The 25,603-nt window shown below is 38.5% G+C and overlaps 1 protein-coding gene across 4 annotated transcripts in view; it reads right to left on the bottom strand.

The window, feature by feature from the left end:
* Positions 1–1,875: 1,875 nt before the first annotated feature.
* The window catches only part of pax7a (paired box 7a), a 46,268-nt gene continuing 22,540 nt past the window's right edge, over positions 1,876–25,603 (bottom strand). For 2 of the 4 annotated variants that reach the window (XM_056735301.1, XM_056735302.1), the window contains exons 6-9: positions 20,172–20,337; positions 19,810–20,024; positions 6,435–6,684; positions 1,876–3,874 (exon numbers count right to left, since the gene is read on the bottom strand). In XM_056735301.1, the coding sequence (XP_056591279.1) occupies positions 3,759–3,874; positions 6,435–6,684; positions 19,810–20,024; positions 20,172–20,337 (747 nt within the window). In that variant the 3' untranslated portion in view covers positions 1,876–3,758. The remainder of the gene's footprint in view (positions 3,875–6,434; positions 6,685–19,809; positions 20,025–20,171; positions 20,338–25,603) is intronic. The other 2 variants (XM_056735303.1, XM_056735304.1) reach the window with 1 other exon arrangement.

The following is a 25,603-nucleotide window of genomic DNA, read 5'->3' as shown; positions in this document are numbered from 1 at the left end:
ATCTTACTCTATTGATTTATTCCCAAACTAAAAGCCTCTTCATGCCAACAACAATAACACTTCTTGGAACACTTCTTTGGTTCTTCTTTGAAACTTTATTTTTACTGGGAGAGCTTTATTGTAAATAATTAGCACATCAAAATAATACAGAAAGAATTGAATAAATGATTATTATTGTTTGAGACTTGTTGGTTTGATGTTTTTGAGTGTTGCATCATAAACGTACCAACAAATACCAATGAATGCACCAGCATACCCACGTTCGTCTCTGTTCGCCTATATTATCAGGATCATATTAGTAATTTAGTATTATTTTTTATTATAGGGACGATATGCATTATAGTGCACAAGAAAAGAGCATTTTTGCATTTCAAAGTAACAATTTACATTTCAGCCCTTTTTCATCATTTCTAATGTAATTCATCATAATATAATCAATTATAAAATATAATAAATACATTGTTTATACTTAAGTTTGAAAAGCTCAGATGCAAAAACCTCTAAGTGCCGTTTGAAATGTTCTTTTAAAATGAGTGTTTTTGTCAGGCAATGAATATGTCTTTTTTTGCCATGAAAGTGAAATAACTTCTGATAAAAATAATCACTTTAGAAGAAAAATGTCGGACAGCACTTTTGCATCTTAACTCTTCAATTATTATTTGAAATCATGAATTAAGTATAGCACCCCTAAAATAATATATGCATAATAATATAATATGCAAATTGGGATGTTGTAATGTGTGTAAAAATATTCAGGACAATGAAAGAAACAAAGCTGACTGTCCCAAAGCTTAACAAGAACCATCTAGATTAATTGAGTGATCGGGCAGATAATCAGAGAAATATAGAGAAGTGTAAGATCTTATCTTCTTTACAGGAAAGACGCTGAAACTTCATTCCTTTCATCATCTGTTTTTCTGGGTTGAGAACAGGGACTGAAATCTAGACTGAATAAATGATAAAGCCTTTACATATTACAAATGTTGCACATGAAGTTTCAGTGATATTTTAGATTTTCATTATAATAATCATTTGATGAAACCCATTTCCAATAAAGCGAACAAAATACTAAGTTTATTGTAAAAGTGACAGTTTGCAGATATAATTCAGTATTACATTTTTTGGGTGAAATACAATGATATTGTGACTTTCAGTTAGTTAAAGTATGTCTTGACAGTGATAGATTCTTGTCTTAATAAAATTGTAATGACACGTCTGTTTTATCTGCATTAGAATTCTGTGTTGTACCTACATTCTAAATTCATTTAGATTTTGGTCAAATAGAAATATGGTACAGTATGTTTTAACATGAGTAGTACGCTGTTCAATATATGAATCGTTCTTGTACACACAACATACATGGTACATTAAATCTGACACCTCTTAAATCTCAGTATGTCTTCATTGTTTACTGTGTCAATCTCACCTGGCTTGTTTTGATGATGTATATTGTATTCTATTGTACATTTTTACCTTCCTAATATACGTTTCTTTCCAGCACAGAAGGTAATCCGTATTTAGAGTTTGAATATTTACTTCCATTTAAATTGACATTTGTATTCTCTAACATCATTTACTCATCATGTGATTCCAAACCTGTTTGACTTTCTGTCTTCTGCAGAACACAAAAGATATTTTGAAGAATGTTGGCAACCAAACCATATTGACCCCCATTGAATTGTTTGAACACAAAACCACTGAGACGTTTCTCAAAATATCTTCATCTTCATTTTGAATGACACGAAGGTGAAAAAATGTCAGAATGTTTATTTATTGACTTTATAGATTATGTTTGGAAGTTTCATAATGCCTGACGCATCTCATAATGCTGTCGAACAAATCACATACTTAAAAGACAGACTTCTGATCCATGTGTGAATTTAAGATCTTTAATTGATAACATTTATGCCAGTGTTACAGTAAAGACACCCACAGGCTGAAGGTAGTAAATACCAAATACAAGGTTCTCACTAAAGCTACTACTTCATACAGCAGAATAAATTATACCATGGTAAAGTACACACATGCTGAAAAGAAATGGAGAAAAGCCGAAACACAAATGCTGAAGAAAGCAGGCGTCCAGTTTGACATCGCAGGGAGGAATGATGGAAAATATATTATGTATTCCAAATGTTCACCAACAAAATTGTTAGCTGTGGAAGGTTCTAAAATTTCATTGCGTGTTTATGATGGTTTTATCAGATATAGACAGTTGAAAGCAAAAAGGACACGTCACATGTTTCCTTAAAGAGTTCAATTCGTCAAAAAGACATCAAATAAAACTTTTGCTTGAAGACGCGTTTGGGTCGGCCGCAGTCAGTTAGCACCAAGCGTTGCAGTGTGTTCCCATAGTCTGTTAGAATGATCCATCAATTGCTTCCAAACGTTCAATATTAAGCATCAGTGTTCAGTTTCTTCATAAGTGCGGTTCCTGAAGCACCAGCCAGAATCATCAACAATAAGAATCGCCTTCCGTACAATCTTAAGTGTGACATTTTATCAAGAGCCTCTCACATACACTTTCAATTCTAAGAAAAATGATACATAATAACTATTAAAAAGCAAGGAAATGTAAATATTAACACAAAATTACAATATAAGACTGACACATATGCCCTGCTTCATCTATCACACGACACCTTTTTGTTTTAGTATAAAACATATTCTTTATAAACAAAACAATAAACGGTATTCTTCATCTACTGTACAATTCCATTTATGTCAAAATGTCTTGTGGGTGCTACACAAATGTCAAAAATTCACTACTTTTTTGTACATATTTGTGAACGCGTGAGACCGTAAATTACATGAGCCCTGATGTCTGTTTCTTTATCAGAGAATAGAACGTTAGAATTCTGCAAACGGCAGAAACGAAAGAGCAGGAAATGTTTGACTTTAAGGAATGTTGTCAAAATGTGTACAGGGTTTAAAACACTTGTGCAGTTGAAATATCGAGATATTTTAATAAGCAAATGTTCAAATTTGTTGTTTTTAACTTATGTGTATTAAACGCTCACAGTAAGACTGTATCTCTTGGGCGCCTCCTTTGAAAAAAAAGTTTTTCCAAAAAATGCCGTTTTCATCCCTCAAGATTATTACTAAGGACAGAGCGGGCATTTGAGAAGGGAAAGTCATTGGTCCTGTAAAAGCACAGCTTATTCCCAGAAGAAAGCCCGAAGCCAGACTTCCCACAGAGTGGCCAAGTTCGTCTGGAATGTCAAGAGAAATTTGAAGGCATGGAAGGTCAAATCGCTCGGAAACATTACGGCTTCAGGGCCTGGAAAGTGAAAAAGCAGCAGTTGAACTCGCACACATCCCTGTCACAGCTCACTGCTGGAATACTCAAAAATCAAATGTGAACAATGTGTGAATTCAGAAACAACCAAACAAAAACAATTATTACAATAATCATAATACCAACCATAAGGGAAATCGTAATATCAATATCAATAGAAAACAAGCGCGAGTTTTAATGACACTTGATTCATACACAACTATATGCACAGCGAGGTGAAACGGAAAGCGGTCCTGTTGTACGTCGTCAGCATCTCTAGACGTGTTTGTAACCGCTGCATGGTTTTCTTTAAACCAGCTCAGAATTACATGACAGACGGTCACGTCAAGTGGAATGAGGAGTTTCGTTCTCAGAAATTGTTTAGAGAAACCTCTCTGGTACACAGACAGTCACGCAGTAAAGATCTCCGGCAGGTTTGAGGAGATGTGTGCATCTGAGACTGAGGTTTTGTGGTCAGATGGACTCAGTATGCCTGTCCCGTCTCCACCTGCAGAAGTCCCAGCACTGCAGAATGATCACCCAACTTCATCCTCCTCTGGGTCGACAGACTGACGTTCTTGGCCAGATAGTCCACAGCGGCTGTAAGAGATCAAACACAGACACATTCTCATGAGCTGATCTCAGAACAGTTCATGCACATTAATGATGTCATCTGCCCCTTCCACATCAGGTCATATAGAGACCACCCTTCAGTTTCAAATGGACCATTTCAAAATTATTTAAAGTTTTTTCTGAATTAACTGTTTATAGGTTCTGTATTTTTTTAGGTAAAATTATCATTTTTGTTTCATTCTGTGAACTGCTGACAATATTTCTCCCAATTTCAAATGAAAATAATGTTTCTATTTTTTTGTTGTTGCAGGAAATGAACTGGAGAAACAGATGAAAATAACAGAAAAGATGCTCTGTATTTTTTTGAGACCTCACATACTGCAAAGAAATCTAGTTTAGATTTACTTTTCAGCAATTATTCAACAGAATTGAATTCACATATTTAGGAAAAGATAAAAATATTTTGTTATGTGATAACCTAGATTTGATCACAGATTTCATGTGTCTTGTCATGCTGTCAGTCTTTTACATTGCTGTTGGATGACTTTACGTCACTCCTGAGGTTTGCTTTTGTTGAAATTTAACAGACACTGAACTGGAATGAGTGACCAGAACCCATCTAGAAACACTGATTAAATGAACATTTGGAATGGTCTCTTCATTTTTTCTCTACTAAAATAGATTTAGTACAGTCAACAATTAACTCGTTTTACTAAGGTGTTTAATGAAAAATACACAAATAAATATTAATGAGAGAATGAGAGACAGAGAGAGAGTGAGAGAGTGAGTATGTGTGTGTGTGTCAGTCTTTATTACACTGAGCGTTTTGAATTTCATGCTTCATATTCGCCTCAATCTCTCTCCAATTTCAGCTGCTCCTTCCTCTCATTCATTAAACAGATCACTCATCTCAATCTCACTCGTAATTAAACTGACATTCACTCGTCACATCTCCTCAATCAACCCTGCCACACCTTTTCATGGACCTGCCATAGACACCAACGTACTTACGCAAGGATGTTTCCAATAACACAAACATACAAACTTACACACACACACAGATGTGTTTAAGCCGACAAATACACACACAAACTACTGAGACACAAACTCACATCTGTTTACATCTAAGAACTCACACAAGTGAATTTCATCTCACACACAAATGATATTAGTCCGTGGGGCTGTAATATGGAAAATAAAATATGAAAACCAAAATTACAAATCTGAAGAAAATGCAATATCAAAACTAAAAACAAAATGACAAACCAGACAACACAACAACAATTCCAGAAACAAAACAAATCAGTCAAAGCGTTGGAATGGGATCGTTTCTGCTGATTGTACGAAACCTATTTAGTTTCTTGAATTGGTGTCGTGTTCTATGGTTTGTTATATTGTTTTGTATATTGAGTTTTCACATGTGTAATTTTGGTTTGGGATTTTTTATTTTGTTTACAGATTTTTTATTAGTTAAGCAATTTGTTGCTTTGTTTTGCACCTTATGGCCACCGTACTGTAAAGATGAGTAATGTCCTCCACATCCTCACGTTTAATTATACTTATCAAAACATATTCGACGCAAAAGTAAAATACTGTATCGGAAGCAGAGCTTGATTTTATCCATCAGAAACAGATTGTTGTGAGAGCAGAGGTCTCTACTACAGGAAGTTAAAGTACTTAAAGACATCAAGAGAGCACAACATTTTTTTCAAAAGTTGAGCAAGACATTATATATTGATTCTAGTATATTCGGGACCAAGACCTTAGGGGATAGTTCTCCCAAAAGTGAAAATTCTGTCATCATTTACTCACCTTCGGTTTGTTCCAAATCTCTATAAATGTCTTTGTTCTGATGAACACAGAGGAAGAGTTATTTGGAAGAAAGCTTATAACCAAACAGATCTCGCCCCCCATTGACTCCCATAGTAGGAGTCTGTTGAACACAAAAGAAGACAATTTGAAGAATGTAGGACAGCAAACAGTTCTGAGGCACTTTTGACTACCATTGTATTTTTTCCTACTGTGGGAGTCAATGGGGGGCAAAATCTGTCTGGTTATAAGCATTCTTCCAAATATCTTTCTCTGTATTTTAAACAGATTTGGAACAACTGGAAGGTGAGTAAATGATGAAAGAATTTTCGTTTTGGCGTGAAGTATCCCTTTAAAACATGCATTATGAAGTGAAGGGTTCATTTTGACTTTAACACATGTCTTCTGTTGGCAGATAGGGACCAGTTGCTTCTGTGACAACATCAGTCTCTGATTATGCTAAATTGAATCAATCAATTCTTTCCTGCCCTCGAGCTTCTGTGTGAGTGTGTGAGGTGGCTGAAAGGACACCGGTCCCCAGGGGTGTAAAAGTGAGCTTTGAAAACCACGTTTCCCAGGCAAGAGAAGAGAAGTGTGACTAACAGAGGAGCCCGGGGCCGGTGTTGGGCTCTTTATCAGGAGCATGTGTCTCTCCTGCTCTCATAGACTCTTTTGATGGTCAATATATCAATCTCATGCAGGTATAAGTGTGGGCTGTGCCAGTAAATTCATTTCATGTCTTAGTGTGTGTATTTTTTGTATTTTTGCAAAGACTCACTCTGGCCATACTGGCTGTACTGGTATCCAGCAGTGACGGGGTCCACGCTGTAGCTGGTGGCGCTGTATGTGGGTGGACAGTAGGACTGGGTGGATGCCAGACTGTCTACCCCCTTGATGGTGTCTGAGCGCTGGCTGCAGCTCGCTGAGATGGTGTTGGATGCATCCAGACTGCCATGAAGAGGAGAGATGGAGAAATCGTGCTGAGGCTGAGATGGAACCGCACCGGGGTTACTCAAAATACTCATCACCTGAAAACAAAAACACAGAAAAGGTTACAACTCAAATAATCTCCTGCAGTGCACGTACAGTTGACATAAAAAGAGATCAATCACAGTTTCCCTTTTCAGGTAGCACTTCAAAAGATTCTGTCATCATTTATACACCCACATGTCATTCCAAACCTGTATGATCTTCCTTCCTCTGCAGAACACAAAAGAAGATATTTTGAAGAATGTTGATAGCCGAACAAAACTGTACTCAATTAACTTCCATTGTATGAACACAAAACCACTGAGACATTTCTCGAAATATCTTTTTTTGTGTTCCACAGATGAAAGAGTCATATACAGGTTTGAACGATGAAATTAAACGCTTGGTTATTTCGCTTTTACAATACACATACTTGAACTTCGACCTTATCCTATAGATGTTTAGTGTTCCAAGTATGATGTGGTCCAGCACTAAAGTACTCTAAATAAGCACTTGTCATCACATGACAGGTCATTCTCTCTTTTCTAAACCGGAGAGAATACAGAAAAGTGCATCCAGTGAAGGCCAGAGGCACAAGAAGCATCGGAGACCAGCAGCACTGCCAGACAGAGTCATGAGGCCTCCAGCACAACAAGCATTGCGTGAAAAGATGATCCCGCCCCCCCGGCGTCAGAAACACCCCCAGGCTCATGAATAATAATGAGAAGGGTCAGAACCGAGATCTTCTGTTGTGAACAATTGAACAACTACTAATGTGAGTCCAAGCTGCTTGTGCATATCATTATTATTACTTTAGAATGTGTATCAGCTACAATGTATCTTGTATAAAAAATGGATTAAAATTGCCCAAAAATGTTGAATGTGTGTATGTGTAAACATCCATTGATATGTACTGCAAACATGGCTAATGAGAATTTATTTTCCCAGAAAGCATATGAAACATGTTGTTTATACAACAGACTTAAAGCATTACCATACTGCATTATTTTGTAACATTATTTAAAGATCTATTCTTCCATACTGTCCAGCCTCCTATTGACGCACTAAGAAAAATAAAGAAAAAGTGCTTGGAGCTGAAGGAGGGTCAGCTTGGAAGTCGTACACATGGTCTTCCCACCGAGTCGACAGACAGCATCCTTCTCACATCGGGTTCACGTTGGGCCTCGACACGCTATGCTGCCCTTTGACTCCTTTTGGCTGCTAAACCAATTAGACCATCATGCAGTGGGTTAAACACACACAGACGTTACACGCGCTCCCAGCGCACACATCCGTGAGAGTTTAAATACAGTTCAACCACGGTCTTGCAGGCTGATCTTGGAGCAACTCTTCCAGCCCGGCGAGAGACACACTCCAAGCACAAGGAGAAAATGAATCACGTTATATTAAGTGTCTCGCAGGAAACATGGAACGCTTGAGACACATAACGCTGGTTAGCGGTTTCCTCATGCTAACTCTATCAGCATGGAGCCCACGCACATGTGACACGCATCCACGTAAGTGGGAGATTCATTGCCCCGTCTTTATGAGAGACACATGTTATGCGTCCTTTTGGCTGGAAGATTCATACGTTTCCTGATTATAGCAGATTAATGAACGGAAAGCACAAGCAGCCCTTTTGGGTGGCCGCGCGAGGAGGCCGTGGGGTGAGATCGGGGGGAACGGCGGCTGTAGGGGTGGGAGAGATTTAGTCGAGGGTTAATTGAAGCTCGATTGAACTGCTTCCTTTTTTATATGCATGTTTAATTAATTCACTTTCTATCGGGGGTTTTAATTACAGAACACGAAATTCCAGCAGCGGATTCTCACCAGGGCAGGAATGACCTCCTTTTAAGAAGAAACAATGGGTTTGAAGACTTCCTGAATTGAGCGCGTAGACCAGTGGCTTCCTTACTTCGGAATGTACGTTTACCATTTATAAAAAAATGAAGAAACGTATCCTGACCAATGGAATATCAGCTAGGTTTATACTGCTGACCAATGACGTCACAGCTTTGCTCAACAATTTCACATCAGGGTTGAACATTATTCCGGGTAAATTTTGACCTTGAAAAAATAAGGCGTAACCATTGAACTTCGCCGCAGGGGAAAGATTAAGCTCAGCTGAGATTGTATTACAAATCCACCCGCCCAGAACATTAGCGCAGCTAAATAAACAAAAATCAATATCATTCAGACGACTCATCTGATTCGGCGCGAGACATATCTGTGCAAAGATTCGTCCGCAAAACAAGCACCTCGGGCGAACGCTGGCAATAATAGCTGATAATACAGCTCACAATCGAAATTTCAACACCAATTCCACATTACTTCAATTACTTCTCCCCCATGTAGGCTATACATTTCTTTCTTTGTTTCTCTATCTCCATCCGGTTCTATCTTCTGCTGTGCTTTTCTCGTTTGTTGTGTGTTGTGTGTGCGGTAGATAATGGAAGTCAGGACTCTTGTGTTTAAAGGACGCAGCCCAGAGGCGACGCCTTCCTCTCCTCCAAATAGATTACTCTGTAAATAATAATAAAAAAACTAATTAATTCTACAACTTCTGAGACCCTGCAGCCCGAGGCGGCGCCAACCCGGAATTGTAAATTGATACAATGTGCATCCTTTCAGATAAACAAATAGTGCGTTTGTGACGGAGTGAAAGGGACGCTGTCGTAGCGCTCTAATTTCCCGAACAGTCAAATTATATATTTTTTGTCTGTTTAAATGTACAACGAATCCTTTCGTGTTTAGTCAAGCTCGAGGACAGCAAGACAACTTCGAGAGCTGAAAGGGATCTGTAAGGTGCAGCTGACAATGTTTCAAGAGGCAATTTTCATGAAAGCCGAACATTGCGATTCTGCTAAAACTGCACACGCTATACAACTTAATATCTTCACCAACAAGAAATGGAAATATCATTTAGAAAAATGGATTTGTAAACAGATTTCTGAGCGTATGGTAGTGTTTAATTAATGTTAAAGCTGAAAATGATATTTCAGTTTTTTAACTGTCATTCATGATTAAAGACTTGAAAATGAAAAAGTGCAAATGTTGAAACACACTAAAACTATTAAAAACTTTAGTTGCGTAACTTTTCCAAAAGTCGAAGTGATAGTTACCCAAAAATGAAAATGCTTTCATCATTCGCTCTTGTGTCATTTTAAACCTGCATGACTTTATTTCTTCTGTAGAACGCACAAAAAAAGATATTTTTGAAGAACGTTGGTGACCAAACCATTTTGAACCCCACTCACTTCCATTTTATGAACACAAAACCACTGAGACAATTCTCAAAATATCTTCATTTGTGTTCCAAATGAAAGAGTCTTGGTCAGGTTGTGAAGGATGTTAGGGTGAAAAAAAGATGCCAGAAGTTTTGGGTGAACTATTGCATATTGTCTCTAAATGAAGTGGATTCATCCTGAAACTCCAACAACAACAAAACAATCACAAACAAAATCGCAATAAATAAAACATATGTTAAAAAGATAAATGACAGAAAGCGAGAGAGAGCGAGCGAGCGCTGCGTGGACTCCACACAGATAGAGGATTTAAACAGGGGTGCGGAGAGAAACGGGGGGCTTTTAAGAGTACAAAGACTCCAGTAGGTTTGAGTTAGCCTAAGGGCCAGCCTGCCAACAGAGCAGATAGTACCGGCCTGTGCACCCTCACCAGGCTCTCGGCCAACACACACACTTTGCTCTTAATCTAGCCCAGAGTGGATTAGAGAGTTCCTCTTACTAACTCCCCCCGTCTGCCCTTACCCCAATGCCCTCCAGTGGTACCTTCAAGTTTAGTGCAGGTCAGCAGGGTAAATGAAGGGAGAATCTATGCTCTCAGTGTGTGTGCAAGTGTGTAAGTTATCTGAGACGGCCAGAATATCATCTCTTCACTTCACAGATCTGTCGGCCTGATAGTCGCCTCCGCTGGAAATTGTGAGAGGTGCTTTCGACTGCTGCTGTCGATTGTTTGTCTGTTTCAAAGGACAGTCCCGAGGCCACGATTACGGCAAATAACGGTGTCTGAAACTTATCAACCCCTGTCGACAGACAGACACGTTCGGGATTATTGCAGAGGTGAAATAAAGAGTTGGCTATTTTAATCAAGTTTAGGTCATTTTTCAGCAACTGCACAACAAAGACACTTTAACCATAACAATCTAAATATTTTGTTTAGGTTAAATATATAATCATAGTCAGATAAACTGGTTATTTAAAAAATTATGTTTTCCAGAATGGGATATAGAAAAACTAATCCATTCATTTTTGCAGGTTTATGTTAATATTTCAGCACATAAATTTATCATCTAAATCCCTTAACAACCGACCCTTGACACAGCATATGTATATATATATATATACAGTGCAGCATATATAATAAATTAAAATATAAAAAACAAGATATTATATACAAATAAATATATATAGTCTACAATATATATATATAATAAATATATATATACAATATATATATTATTTCATGGTGACCTGATGCTTTATAACAACACTATGTCATCCACACTCTCCCACACTTCCCATAGTGGCTCATTTGAGACAAAATGACTATTTAAAAATAACAGTGGTTGCATAAATTCAATTAGAGGCTTTTGGTCACGGTGGAAAGGGGAGCGCGGGGCAATTAACCATCCTATGAGCCCTCAGCCAGCCTGACTGCTGACAGAGAACAGATGATGGGGCCGCTCGTTGTGTCACACCCGTAATTGGCCAAAGCACATTAATCAAAAGTGAAAAGAGGCTTCCGAACACAAGAGAGACGAGGAATAGAAAAGGGCGACAGAAACGAGGGGGTGAAATAAAGCGAAAGGTGAAGAACTGCGTATCCACTGCAACTTGATTTTGTCTTCGTGCTTTCATTGTAGAAATCGTCTTTGTGTTACAAAATCTCAAACGTAGACTTCACCTCATGAGTGACTGATTTGGGACACTGCACGGGCATTTTACAACAATTTAACATCAATAATCCACCGGGAGTAAAAATACACAGCACACACGAATACTGTATTAAATGAATTCTACAATAAAGCAGTCTAACTTCAATAACAGTCATCAGTAATAGCCTAGACAGTTTAGCAGATTGTGAAAGAGAGCTAGTGCCGAATAAACTGGGTGGGCGTGATAATCGTGCTCAATTAGTTTCTGATTGGCTCTGACAGAATCTGGGCACTGACATACAGGACACAGATGAAGGCCATTATCAGCCACTGAAACAAGCTGTCACTCCTCAGAGGATGTTTACTGTACTAAATAGTGTGCATATGGGCGCCCTCTCTCTCTCTCTCTCTCTCTCTCTGTTTCTCTCTCTGGTCATTCACACGTCTTATCAGCAGATACACTGACAGCCATAGACAAAAACCCTCATACTGCTTCTCGGTATCTAAAGCTACTGCATGTTCTTGAATCTGCACCAAATATATCGACCATATACGTATTAACACATTTTTGCTCTCAATCCTATTTTGATCAGAATCGGATAATGAACTAATTACTTTATGTAATATGTGTGTGCAATAGTGGAATTGATATATAAATTCAAAGTCTAACTTTAAAATCTGTGCTTTAATGTATAATTCTCACATTTGTAATACTTGGGTCTGTAAATAAAACTACTTTATGTAGTTTAATATTATTTATTTGAATGAATTAAAAGAGCAGTTTCATATCTTGAATCGCTGAACAAATCAAGGTTGATATAGGATATAGAAAGTTAATAGTAATTAAGTCATTTAATATTTTTTTGGAAAGAGTCATTGGTTATTCTAGTAATCTAGAAATTAATTACTTTTTCAGAGTAACTTGCCCAACACTAATGGTTTGTATAATAGTATACAAATAAAAAAACGTCAAAATGAGAAGGTAAAGACTTGATTAAAACAATTTTAACATCCCCATCCGTTATTGCTCATGGCACAAAAATAATGATTGTTAGCTAAAATGTCCGTCTACATAAGTGAAAAAAATAACCTTACAATTAAAGAAAAATAAGAAGATAAATACATGAACAATATCTGACTGGATGTCGTAACTGGAGAGCAACACATCCCAGTAAACTCTCTGTGAAGTTTAGCGTCTGATCCTTAAATATTCCCACTGTCTGTCTGCTAACCAGAGGTTAATGTGACTTCTATTTGCTCGCAATTCCATATCGTGTGAAGGCACAATCATCTATTCTCCAGTAATATGCTTGAGTAAGTATGGGACGCGTTCAGCCAGCGGGAACAACGGAAGTCTAAACCACACACACACACAGAGAGAGAGAGAAACACACTCAAACAGCACCTCTGTGCACTGCTGCCTCCACCAAATTAAATGGCAGATTTGATAATTTCACTAGAGTGATTCGAGAGAGAGAGAGCGAGAGAGAGAGAGGTTTGTTTGCTAAAATCAGCAGGGGACGGGAGTGGTGAGAAATGTCAGGTCAAATTGTTTTTGACAGTGTTAATATCTGCACCTCATAGCAATAATTACATGTAAATAAATAGTGAAATAGCGCTCAGCTGGAGACTAAGAGGGAAAAAGTGTGTCTGCAAAACCGCCAGCTGGGACTCCAAGAATCACAGTTTACAGACAGTGAAGCAAACAGAAAGTCAACTTTGCAGAATAATACAAATGATGAAGGGGAACTAAAGACATCGATGAACATTTCAGCAGACACATTAATATTCAAGCTCTGTTGAAGTAACCTGAGGTCAAGACTTATATTTTGTTAATTCTTTTGCCAGTCCGGACCTGTAAGCACTACGCAAACATGCAGTACCAGTTCTTTAGTCTAAATGCACGAGTCAACGGCTCTATACAATAACTTAAAAACTCTTAGAAGTGTCAGCCTGTGGGATGCTCATGAGATGGAGAAGACAGCTGTATGATATGAGCAACCTCAGCCCAGCGGGTCTCGGTCCGCAGGCAACCCGAGATGTCAGTCCATAGATTACCTGTGTGTGGGTTTTGGGTGTGTAGTGGTTGGGGGGTGAACGGAGGTTTGGGTTTGGTAGTGTTAGATTATTAATCACTTCTCTGCACCTGTCATAGTGGCATGTGGAACTAACAGGAGGCACATTTCACGAAGATGACATCAAGCGGAGGGCTACTAAAGGAGGTTTATCGATGTCTGTTCAACCCGGCAGTGACCCCGCAAACCCTTAAACTGTTGAACCCATGATGCCAAAAACACGGTAAGCTCCATCCTCACCTGCTACCAAGGGGCTAAAACACTTTTACAACCAATGCACCTAAAGAAATCGCATTAAGAGAGTATATAGCCATAATATTCCATCTATGATTTTTATAGAGATCATGACACGATGGAGATCACATATTGAGCACTGGATATATAATTATCTTATATATTTATAGTAAATATAAACATGATATTATCAGTGTATGTGTGGATATATATACTGTGCGTGGATATATATATATATATATATATATATATATATATATATATATATATATATATATATATATATTCTCCATATAAGTATTTCCAATTGCGTGGGACACACGGCATATAAATTGGTCTCAGTGATTTCCTCCTTTAAATCCCTATCTTCTAGGATTTGCTGAAATTTATATTGGCTGCCTCTGCAAGATAAATGTAAATCGCATTCCCTTATATTTGCTATTTATCAGGACGCGGCAGCTCGCTTTCGGCCGGGGAAAATATCGCTCACCCGCATACAAACAGCCCTGCATTTAAATAGCATTTTTATTGTCTGCGGTAGCCTTTCATCTGAACGCAGGAAACGCATCTCTTCCTCTCCAGGGGAAGAAGAGAGCGAGCGAGAGAGGGAGAGAGAGAGACACGGTCTTAAAGAAAGAGGCTGGAAAGGAAGAAGAACGGGAAAATAAACTAAAAGTCTTTGAGACGAGAGAGCAAGTATTGGCCTCTGCAGGAGCCATAAATGGATATTAAAGAACACAGACAGGTGTGGAGGATCCATGACCTGATCTCATGAGACTGACCACCTCTGGAACGATAACAAAACATCAGACGTGTGGGCTGCATCAAAACTCATGAATGTTCTATTTTCTGAACTAGAACATGCAGCTAGACTCCAGCATTAAACCCTTAAAGAAGTGCAAGCTGTGTTTGTTTGTGCATCACCACAAAGAGCCATGCAGCCGATCTGAACACAGGTAAAAAATCCAGACATCTTTGTTAGTGCTACAGTAATCATAATTAAAAAAGATATATTTTAAAATTGCACTGCGATGGGTTGGCAGTCCATCCAGGGTGTATCCTGCCTTGATGCCCGATGACTCCTGAGATAGGCGCAGGCTCCCCGTGACCCGTCGGATAAGCGGTAGAAAATGGAATGGAATGGAATATTTTAAAATTTTATACTGTAAAACCACAGGGGAAAAAATTGTAAGGGATTAAATTGTAGAAGTGCACTTTCATGTCATCCAGTATAGGCCTAAGACAGTACTTAGACTGAGTCTTCCGAGAACCCCAAAACGCGCCCCTAAAACTACAGTTGTTTTGCCTAAGGCGACGATTTTGTCTGTCTGATGTTTTTGGCAGTTGACAGACAGGTCTTGCTTTGAAAAGCCTCTTATAGGTCTTTTCCATTACTGCCAAATATAAACAGTATCTGTTTTAATATGGCTTCTAATTATTAAGTATCAATTCCCCCCTTGCGCGCCGAGAGCGCACCGGGTCCGGATGAATGCGCGTTCATCCGCTTTGAGAGCGCGCCAGCTGACACGGCGCCCGGTCTGAGGCTTAATGCACGAGTTTTTAATAATGTGTGGGACTACATGCGTCTCCGCAGCTCATTGATATTCACGTGCCTAATGTCTTGTCAAAACTGCAGGCACGGGAGAGCGCGAGAGTAGCGCGCGCTTGAAATTGGTGAGGTAGGTGCCTTTGCTTTTCAGTCTACGCCAGCACAGGGCTCTTAAACGTAATTCATCCCTTTTTTCGAGAAGGGCTAATGGAAGAGGAAGAGGGGTTGGAGCTTCTTTGCGCTTATCTCTGTCTGACAGTCGTGCGCAGCGGTTGGCGAGGGTTGGTGTCAGCGCGCAATGCTGTGCGGTACGGTGCATGTGCAGGCCCGGGGACAGGGATCAAAGGGAGGCTCGGTTGAGCGCCGTTTTTCTCTCTGATCCCTCCGGTGTCGAGAGTCAACCCCGCTCGAGTGTTGCCTTATGCATCCATCTATCCATGAGAGCAGCTTCATTCCATAGCGCAAATACTCCCACGACTCTCATGCGCAAAAATCTTCATTTTAACCAGAGCTATATTATGTTTCTAGTTAACTTTTCCATTTACATTTATGCGACAGTGTAACATCCCGTTTTTTAGACATCAGTATGTTACCTGAGGATCGAAGCCGTAACCTTTGCGTAGCCTTACGCCATGGTTTACTAAGGATTACCACGCTATACATCGTAGTGTTATGGTACGAAAACTCATTCATTACAAAAAAATATTCGCCACAATTGCTATTACAGTAAAAACTGTGGTACCTTGGTAACTGCAAGTACTATCATAAAATAAAATGAAAATTAGATTCAGAAAGCTTCTCACAATGTTACAATGTTTAAAGGAAACATTATGTTTACATTAGTTTATTTTTATTCAAGGCTACAGTCATAATGTTTGAGTGTTGTTGTTTCTCTGTCTCCCAGCAGGTGTCCCTGTCACTCAAAGCAGTCAAATTCACTTCAGAGCCTTTATGAAAGAACATTTACACTTTTAAAAAGCCCTTTAGAGTCATAATGGCAAGTGGAAGCTACTCATTACCTGATATCATGTACCACTTGGCAAAAAAGTTGTTCTTTACCGCAGCCGTATTTTTTTCTCATCTGTGTAAAAACGGAAACTTCTGCCTGTTTACTCTACATCAATTATTTATTTTTTTGCTTGGTTACGGGCCATTGAGGCTCATGGGCTGTTTCAGTGTGAATATTTAAGAACCCACAGGGACGAAATATACAATTATTTGTTTAGAAAACAAACACCACTTATAGTAACTACTTGTGCTTTGCAGCTGGACTCATGCTTTCTGGCTCGCTGACATACTTATACATATTTCCCCCCAACGAAAAGGACTTCTATTCCTAGTAAGGAAAAGACTGTTTTCCTTGACATCACTCAAGGTCCGTGTCCTTATCCAGCACCTGCTGTGCAACAAAATGAAATGGGGTGAAACGGCTCACCCCCCCTTGAAAAACGAAAACATGCCTGCAGCCTAGCCAAGCAATGCCTAATGGAGTCTGAAGTGACATTGCATCACTCCCAAAGCCTAAACTTATAATCAAGGACTGCTACAACAACAAGTGCCGGTGGATGGCTTTTCTACTGGGCTGTAATGGGAAAATGTGCGCTGTCTGGATGGGTTACAACAGCACCTGTGCTGACATCAGCAGGGGTCCATTACTGCTGCCACAACCCATTTACAGCCAATCACAACGGTTTGGTCAATCTTTACCAGCGACCAGTAGCTCATCAAAAGCAGACTTTTGGAGAAATAGGACTTTGGCCCGAGCACCCGTACCTATGTGCCAGACAGCTGTTGTCTGCAGAGTTCCTGTATAAGGGAGATATCTTTCATCTGAAAGATTGAAAACAACTTGTTGTAAATCGAGAGCGCTTTTTTTTGGCAGGTGTCACGGGCAGAAAGGTGACTGATGGTTTTGAAGGGTAAAAGCTGACGGTAGTAACAACATACACTCTTAAAAATAAAGGTGCTTCAAATGTTTTATTTTATGCCATAGAAGAACCTTTTTCATCCAAGGTTCCATAAAGAACCTTTAACGTCGAACCTTTCTGTCTTACAAAAAGTTCTTTGTGGCGGAAAAAGGTTCTTCAGATTATAAAAAAGTAAGCTTGAGATGCCTTTGACTGAATGGTTCTTTGTGGAACCACACATTTTTCTTCTATAGCATGAAAGTTTAGAGTATTCAGTTTTTTAATACAATCTTTATTTTCCTAAATAAATACAAACGCACAGCCTAGCTATGGGATAGATCATTTATTTTTTCTAATCTGGGTTAACATGTCTTGAAAGTGTCTTGTTATAGGAAAAATCTTAACAGTAAAGGAAAAATCAGTCATGTTAAGCGAGGTCTGATATGAGCTCAGCAGATGTACATGCAATGCATGTGTGCAACAGAAATATGTTGAGTTTTCATGAGAAAGCTCTGCGTTGACTGTCAAAGGGGTTTGAAATGTGACTGAACTGTGTCTGTCCTGTCAGAACCAGCATTTATCTTCACACAATGAGGTCGTGATGACTCGCCCATATGGAAGAGAGAGAGAAAGGGGGTTGATTTAACCCGTTTCTCAACATCATAAAAACATTTTATTATAATGTACAAAACCCTTCGACTCATTATTTTTATTTCTATATCTGAATAATAAATATGACTTAAAATCTGCAAGACAAATGGGAGATCAGAAATTAAGTAATGGCAAATACAGAAGTTAAACCAAATCTTTTAAGTGAAAAAGTATAGCTGCCCTTCTCATATTAAAAAATACTGTAGTTTACTATAGTCCGTACTGCAAATTCCCAGATACTATAGTGTTTCGAACCTAATCATATACAAATAATAATAAGTACAAAATTACATTTATTAAAAAATATTATACCTTTTGTAGATAATTGTTTTTAAAATTAATTTTAAATAAAAGTATACTAGAGTATACTTTTACATATCTGCAACAATTTTTTTTTTTTGCAGTACTACGTTTTACTACAGTTTAGTATAGTATACTTAAAATGTTTAATGTGGGTTTGCTTAAATTACGACTTTGGTATCTCTTAACCAGATGCCTCATGAGAAATACTTGTTTAAGCAAATACTTGGTAGATAAAAACACTGGTGTAAATATGATGTTATGTAGCCCAATATATGTATTTTTATTATGTTATCATGTTTAATTGTGTTTTATTGTATTAGTTATCTGCAGTTTTTTAGTTAGTATGTCTGAAATCAAAACAAACCAACTGCAGTTTGATTGATATTAATTGAAAGGCACAATAAAAAAACATGATAAAAAAACAGTTATCTCATTTTGGACCAAACTCTTCATATTATTTCTCAGTTCATCTGAAATTACTATATACCTTATTATAAAAAACACAAAATTAATATTTTTTCAATTAAATAGACCTGACAGAATTTGCGACCCCCCCCCCCCCCCCCCCAATTTACTATTTATTTAGCAAAAGTACTTAAGCACTCAAAAAGGAAACGAGAGGCAGTGTCTCCATCGGCTCCATTAATAAAGAAAGACCTCCGTGTCTGCTGGTATTTATGGCGGTTTGGAGCGAAAGCATTAGCGCTCAAAGCCCCTGTGCCACGATTAACAATCTCTCGCACTGTAAGACGCCCATGTTATCCTCCCAACATTCGAGTTACGAGAGCAAAAGCTCTTTTTTGTCACCAAATCCTTAATTCTTTCTTCTCTGGAAAAAAGAGGGTAATACTGAGAATGTTTCTCAATCTGCTTTGAGAAAGCAAGAGAGAAAAGGAAAACCCCCAATAAAACATGTGTGAACGAAAGGGTAATTGTGGACAAATGCAGCATTGAAATTCATTTTCAACTCTTTACGCACCATTTCAATCTTGTTTTATGCCTGTTAGCCACATCTTGTTGGTGAGGGTCGCCAGGACTGCCCAGTATTGATGGATAATTGTGTATAATTCACTCTTTACATGCCATTTGCATGTTATTCTTCATTTGTGAGCCTTTAAGATGGCATATTTCCCACAGAAGGTCGAACTAGAGAAGAAAATCTGCTATCTTTCCCTTACTGTTAAATACAAAACTATACGTCATAGAAAGATTTTGTCGGACGTCCACTTTTGGCTCATTCAAGTATTACAACTCAACTAAGAGAGCAACTTCACTGTGATGTACTAACTATAAAACCTGAAGCTCACCTTGTCAATAACTTTTTAATATATTTACACCTGTGTGTTGGGATAGTCAATTTAAAACCAAGGTCACCATTCTACTTCCACAGTTTTAAGTTTACAAGTTTTTCTTTAAAAAGCATGCACTGATAAAATGTGCACAATTAAACCATAAATGTATCTAAAAAGGCACATTTTCGAACCAATTCTTCATAAATTCTATGAGGTTCTTGATCTCTGAATGGCACTGAACTTCTTTCAACGTGTGTCATCATTTCACTTCACACTAACCTGTGGAGAAAGGCCGTTGCTCACAGGGTTCATGTGGTTGCCTGAAGCCGACGGGCTCATGAAAGTTTCTGAATAGCTGGAGAAGGTGTGGCGATTCGACGACAGGCCATAGGCGGAGCTGCTGTCAGCCGTGAGCCCGCCCTGGTGCATGGAGGATGGTGGAAGAGGCTGTGGCCGATGTAATGTACTGCTGCCATCTGAAGCACAGGAAAAGACTACACTAATAATATAAACCACCAAAATACTAAATGCCATTTGTTTTGAACCCCATGAGGGGTAATAAATGAGGATTTTTGGGTGAACTAACTCTTTAAGGTTATACCTAGAGAGTTATTTAATTTGGTTTATAACCCTTTTTTTACCTTGTGAGAGAGTGGTGCTGGGGTATGTCGAGTCTGGAAGCTGATAGCTGGATAAAGTTGCCATTCCAGTGGGCGGGAACCCTCCGGGCAACAAGTGGTTGAATGCTGCTAGCTGATTGGCTCCTGCTTGTTTACGCCACCTGGCCCTTCGGTTGCTAAACCAGACCTGGCAAAAGAAGAGAGAAATTAAATATAAAGACAGACAGTCCAAATATCATTAATATAACAGCAGTGTTCTAGGTACAGGTTCATAGACGTGTGTGGCAGTGAGTGTGGCCCTATGGAAAGCACATGGTGAGGTCCCTGTTGTTCTAGTTAAGTGGCTAAAGCTGAGATCTGTATAAACAACCTCTCCGAGGTGCCATCAGAAAGAGAGGTCGTAAAGAGGTCAGAGGTAGCCCACACATCTTCTTCACAGACATCTCCAGTGTGTTTATTTACCTGTCGGACACTTTAAAGACAGTCTACAGCACTTGTTACAGATGTGTTGTTGGACAGGTAAACACAAACACACATCATTTCAAATACAGATTAAAAAATGTATTTGTCACTTGTCACTTTATCAATACAATACTATCCTGTACTGGAAATTTTTTATTGTCAGTAGATTTATTGACTACTATTGTTTTTCTTATGTTGATACATAATTTATATAATTCATTCTATTTGTTGATGTATTAATGTGTTGAATATTTTCCTGGTTTGTCCTTTATTGTATATTCGTCTATATTTTATTTGTAATTTTTTCTTTTTATCCTTCTACCCCATCTACGTAAGAGGAATAGACAAAGTAAGAATTTCTGTTTTAAAGTACAGGTGGTAATAAAGAATCTTGAATCAGGGTTGACTTTGACATAAAATAAAAAACAACAAAAATAAATAAAAAGGTTTAAGGAACAATTTAAATACCCAAATTTTTGAACTGGGCAAAACGACTTTTATTTAAATGAGACGTGCGCCATTTCTTTGCATGTAGTGCCACCAAATATTTACATTTTCGAAAGACAGGCTGTTTGGGTGTTGCTTTCCAGTTCCTAAGGTCATCTAGATGGTTGTTAGGGTTTTGCTAAAGTCTAAAGAGCAGAATCCATACAGATCAATGTTCAAATCACATTGGTTTGTTTACAATCTTTAAAACGTCAATCTCTGAATGGATTACTCATGATTCTGCACATTAAACTGAGTTTAGAGAAAGTGTTTTAACATCATTTACATATAAAAATACTTCACCTTAACATCAAACTATCAAAAAGTCTTAATCGTGTTTACTTCTGTATTTGGACTTATTTCCGAATAAAACGGAATTTTGAATGAAAAATACATCTGGGCGTGGCTTGTTTTTTCCCTGCGATTTGATTGGATGTATAAAACAGTCGTTGCATTTGGAATGTAACTGGGAGCAGACTGACAGTTGAAGGGGAGGAGTGAACAGATGCCCCGTCCATGCCATCTAGTTAACGTCATGTAAGATGTAAATTACTACAGTACGGAAGTGCATTTAAGATTTTAACAGAATATTATAAGGGCACATCAATTTTACAAAGAAAAGGACCCAAATTGGTAAGCTACTTAAAATAAATGCAGCAATATTTCGCGAAAAAATAGGAATTGTTATCTTTTATTTCACTGGGACTTTAAACTTAAACCAGAATGACTTCAGATGGTCTTCAAACAAGAATAATCTGCACGTTTAGACTAGCTTCTTCACTATCAAAACATGAATATAATTAGCTTTTCTAAAAGGCCTGGCAGTCAACGGCTAGCTGGAGAAAGACCGGAGCCCAGCTTATGTGAAAGGTTGCAGACATTGATCTATGCCGTGCACTGGCAATTCATCCGCGTTTAATACACTGTCAGTGCAGTTCATCTACTGTTGTGTTTAAAACTCGCTGGTCCATTGTGCGTCCACATGAAAGCTGGAGACAAAGGCCTCTCAATACGCCCGGCTGAAAAGTGTCCACAAAGAGTGGGCGTCCCTTTTTAAACATGCCTTTAACTGGTTCACTTTCATGGTATGCACACAAGGAGACGCTCTATTCTGATGCAAGACTCCATAGACACACACACACACTCACTTTCCTTTTCTCACAAAGCCTTGCTTACATTGTCCATGTGCAAAACTGTCAGCACGCTAACAGCTAGCATCTCATTCATAGCACTTCAATGGATCGCCAACGTTTGATTCGACTGGAGATGATTCTCACCCATCTGTCAAGCGCTGGATTTCACTCTCTTGTGTTAAAAAGGCAACACCCCCACCCCCTTGAAGGAGCAGACTGTTAATGCCTCCGACTGCCCGGGCCTCGGTGTCCAGAGCACACAAATGTGATGTTCTTATGTTTTGAACCACGTCTGAATATGTATGTGCTGGGATTTTATCACTCAAACTCTTTGCTCGGGTCTGGAGCTGGGAAACTGAGGATGGTTGCTCCTTCCCCCACCCTACAAGTGTCCGTGACCTGTGACCTGTGACCTTTGAACCCCACCCCTCTATCCTTTCATCTTCACGGCCTCTACCTTCTTTCTTCTACAGATCTTTTCTTCTGCAAAATCAACGAGGAAACTCACTTCTTTGAATCTTAAGAGATGTAGGGTAGGTATAGGGAATAATTCACTGCAAAATTCAAATTCTCTCCTCACAGAACAACACCGAACACCACTGACTTCCATTGTATGAACACACAACCACTAAGACGTTTCTTAAGATATCTGAATCAAGAGTCAGAAGTTTTTCCCGTTTTTTTCAATTTAAGAACTCTGGACAAAACAAACAATTTCTTTATGGTTAAAAGCGAACTTGTTTCTTCTCCGGCTTTCTGTTGGATCTTCCTCCACGTTCATCCTCAAACACACTTACTCACACATGAACTTATCTCTGCGCTGTAAGACCACACAATCTATAATACACATAAAGCTATGACAATTCCTAAAGAGATTTGGGATTCATCTCTCTCGTCGCTCATGCATCTCAGTGAGCTGAGATGCATCCCTATAGTCAGAACGTTTAAGACGAAGCCAGCGGATCTTGTGGCTTTACCATGTGCATGGCGGGGCGTCCGTATGCCTTAATCACACCCGGAGCCTAGAAAGCATTTCTGGCTAAGTGAATTAGATGCCTTTGAAACAAACTTGGCGTCACTGATTTATCGACATTAACTCAAATGCCAGCAGTCTGTTCTTCTATCAACTGAAAGCTGAAAATGTGTCCACATCTGTACAGGAGGTAAGAGGTGCATCCCCATACGCCCGTGGTGCCCTGAATGTGTTTTTGGGACTCTCCATTGAGCTGGATTTTGGAAATCAATGACAAAGCCACTCCCTCAGGCGAGGGAGAGGAGCTGAAACAATGCTGTCGATATATTCTATATATTTGATAATTTTCCTGTTTTCTGACTTCTTGTTTCTATATGTCTATAATATTTACAGATAAGTACAACATCTGTTGATGGTTTCAGCGGCAACAACATAAAACAAATGTTATGTTGCCCAAACTTAACCTCTGGTAGGTATCCGTTAAGAATCAATAAATGTTGAGAAGTAATTATGTACTTAAATACAGTTCATTTATAATAGAACATTAATATTGACTAATATTAATATAAAGTAAATATAAAATAAATTGTTATATTATAACCAAACACAGACCACCAAATTTGGTGCAGTCCGTGCATCCTATGAAACCGTCTATAAATATGTTTATATTTCGTCTCATAAAAGTTTTGTCTGTACATTTGTTTTCTAGTTTGTTTTCATTCATTCCTCGCTATAACTCAAACGCTTTAAAGCAGAGCACACTATCGGGACTCAACGCCGTCTCTGTGTCCAATGCAGGAGTCTGTCGAGATTTGTGTTTACTGCACACACCTGTCACGGATAAACGGGATGAACCTACGTGCACACGCACCACGTTCCTTATTCCTGCTTTTACAGGGTGTTTCCTACACTGCATTCCCATGATCTGCTTCGCACATACTGTTCAAACAAAACACATAAAAGTGTTACATTGTCACCAGAGCCGTTTTAAGAGAGAGAGTCGCGAAAAAGAAAGTCAACATTTTCAGAGCGTCAAGTGATTCACGGAGCTATCAGATAGTTACACAAAGTTTTTTTTTCTTATAATTGTTTTTTTATTCATTAAATGGCTTATGTCTTTAAATGTGTTCTAGTTTACCTCAATTGGTTTGTTTATCCATAGCTCCATGATTTTCCAGGAACTATGAGCTGCTCCATGAACCAAACTCAACAGACTCTTTCTCTTATTGGCTCGGACTGTCACAAAGAGCAGGGTATTAGATCACATCCCCATTATACTTCAATATAGAAACAGTTCCTACAAAACCCTGTTTCTTCATTTTTTAAAAGGACCGGTGTTGCAGTGAATCAACCACAGATTGCAGAAGAGTTACATCTGTTTTTATACTTGCACAATGCAATTTAACTAAGTATAGCAAGCAATGTATTAATAACATCAAACCACCGGTTATACTCTTTCTTCTGTGGCCTCTCTCTCTCTCTCTCTCTCTCTCTCGCTCTCACTATGCTAATTAAAATCGTTTAGAACACAAACTACAACAAGGAAAGTGATTACTCAGATAACAATCGACAAATACAAAGAGGCTAAAAGTAAGTCATTTAAATTTTAATAATATGAAACTGTTTGAGCATTCTTGCTCATGCATTGCAACAATTTAGTTCTCTACAGTCTTAATAAATCCTATTTATTCTTTTATGGTATACAAGCTGAAGAACAGAGCTGCCTGATGGGATTTTCCTGCCAGAAAGACATGCTTTAAGATTCTGCAAGTTACCACAATTTTCTTGACTTATATCAAGACACCTCAAACATAAAAATTATGTCATCTTTTATACACCTTCATCTGGTTTAAAACATGTGACTCTTTCTTTAGCGGAACACAAAAGAAGATAATATGAGAAATGTCTCAGTGGTTATGTTCATATAACAGAAGTCAACGGGGACCAATGTTGTTTGGTTATCAGTGTTCTTCAAACATCTTCTTTTGTGTTCTGCAGAAGACGGAAAGTCATACAGGTTTGAAATGACACGAAAGAATTTCCATTTTCGGAAGTACTATCCCTTTAAGAGTCAAGGAAGTTTCCTGCCAAATTGATTTCTACGCTTCATAAAGGAAATGCTTACATCTTATTAGATTCTGCTAACTATAATGCAAAATGTGTGCTGCTCGTAAAGAGAGTGTATGCCAGCATTGAGTGACGCATACGATCTCTAACTGAAGTGGAGCCTGTCGCCGCCTCTTGAAAACTTCAGCCTGAATATCAACAGAATGTAATTCACTTCAAAAGGGGTTGTGTGGATTTACACCCATCACCAACCTCACTTTCACCCCGCTTTCCTCCAAACCGGTTTCTCAAAATATCTTCTTGTGTGTTCCACAGAAGAGTCATATACAGAT

This window comes from Triplophysa dalaica, chromosome 21 (genome assembly GCF_015846415.1).
Source record: "Triplophysa dalaica isolate WHDGS20190420 chromosome 21, ASM1584641v1, whole genome shotgun sequence".
Taxonomy (NCBI): domain Eukaryota; kingdom Metazoa; phylum Chordata; class Actinopteri; order Cypriniformes; family Nemacheilidae; genus Triplophysa; species Triplophysa dalaica.
This window is presented reverse-complemented; position numbering and strand designations above follow the sequence as displayed.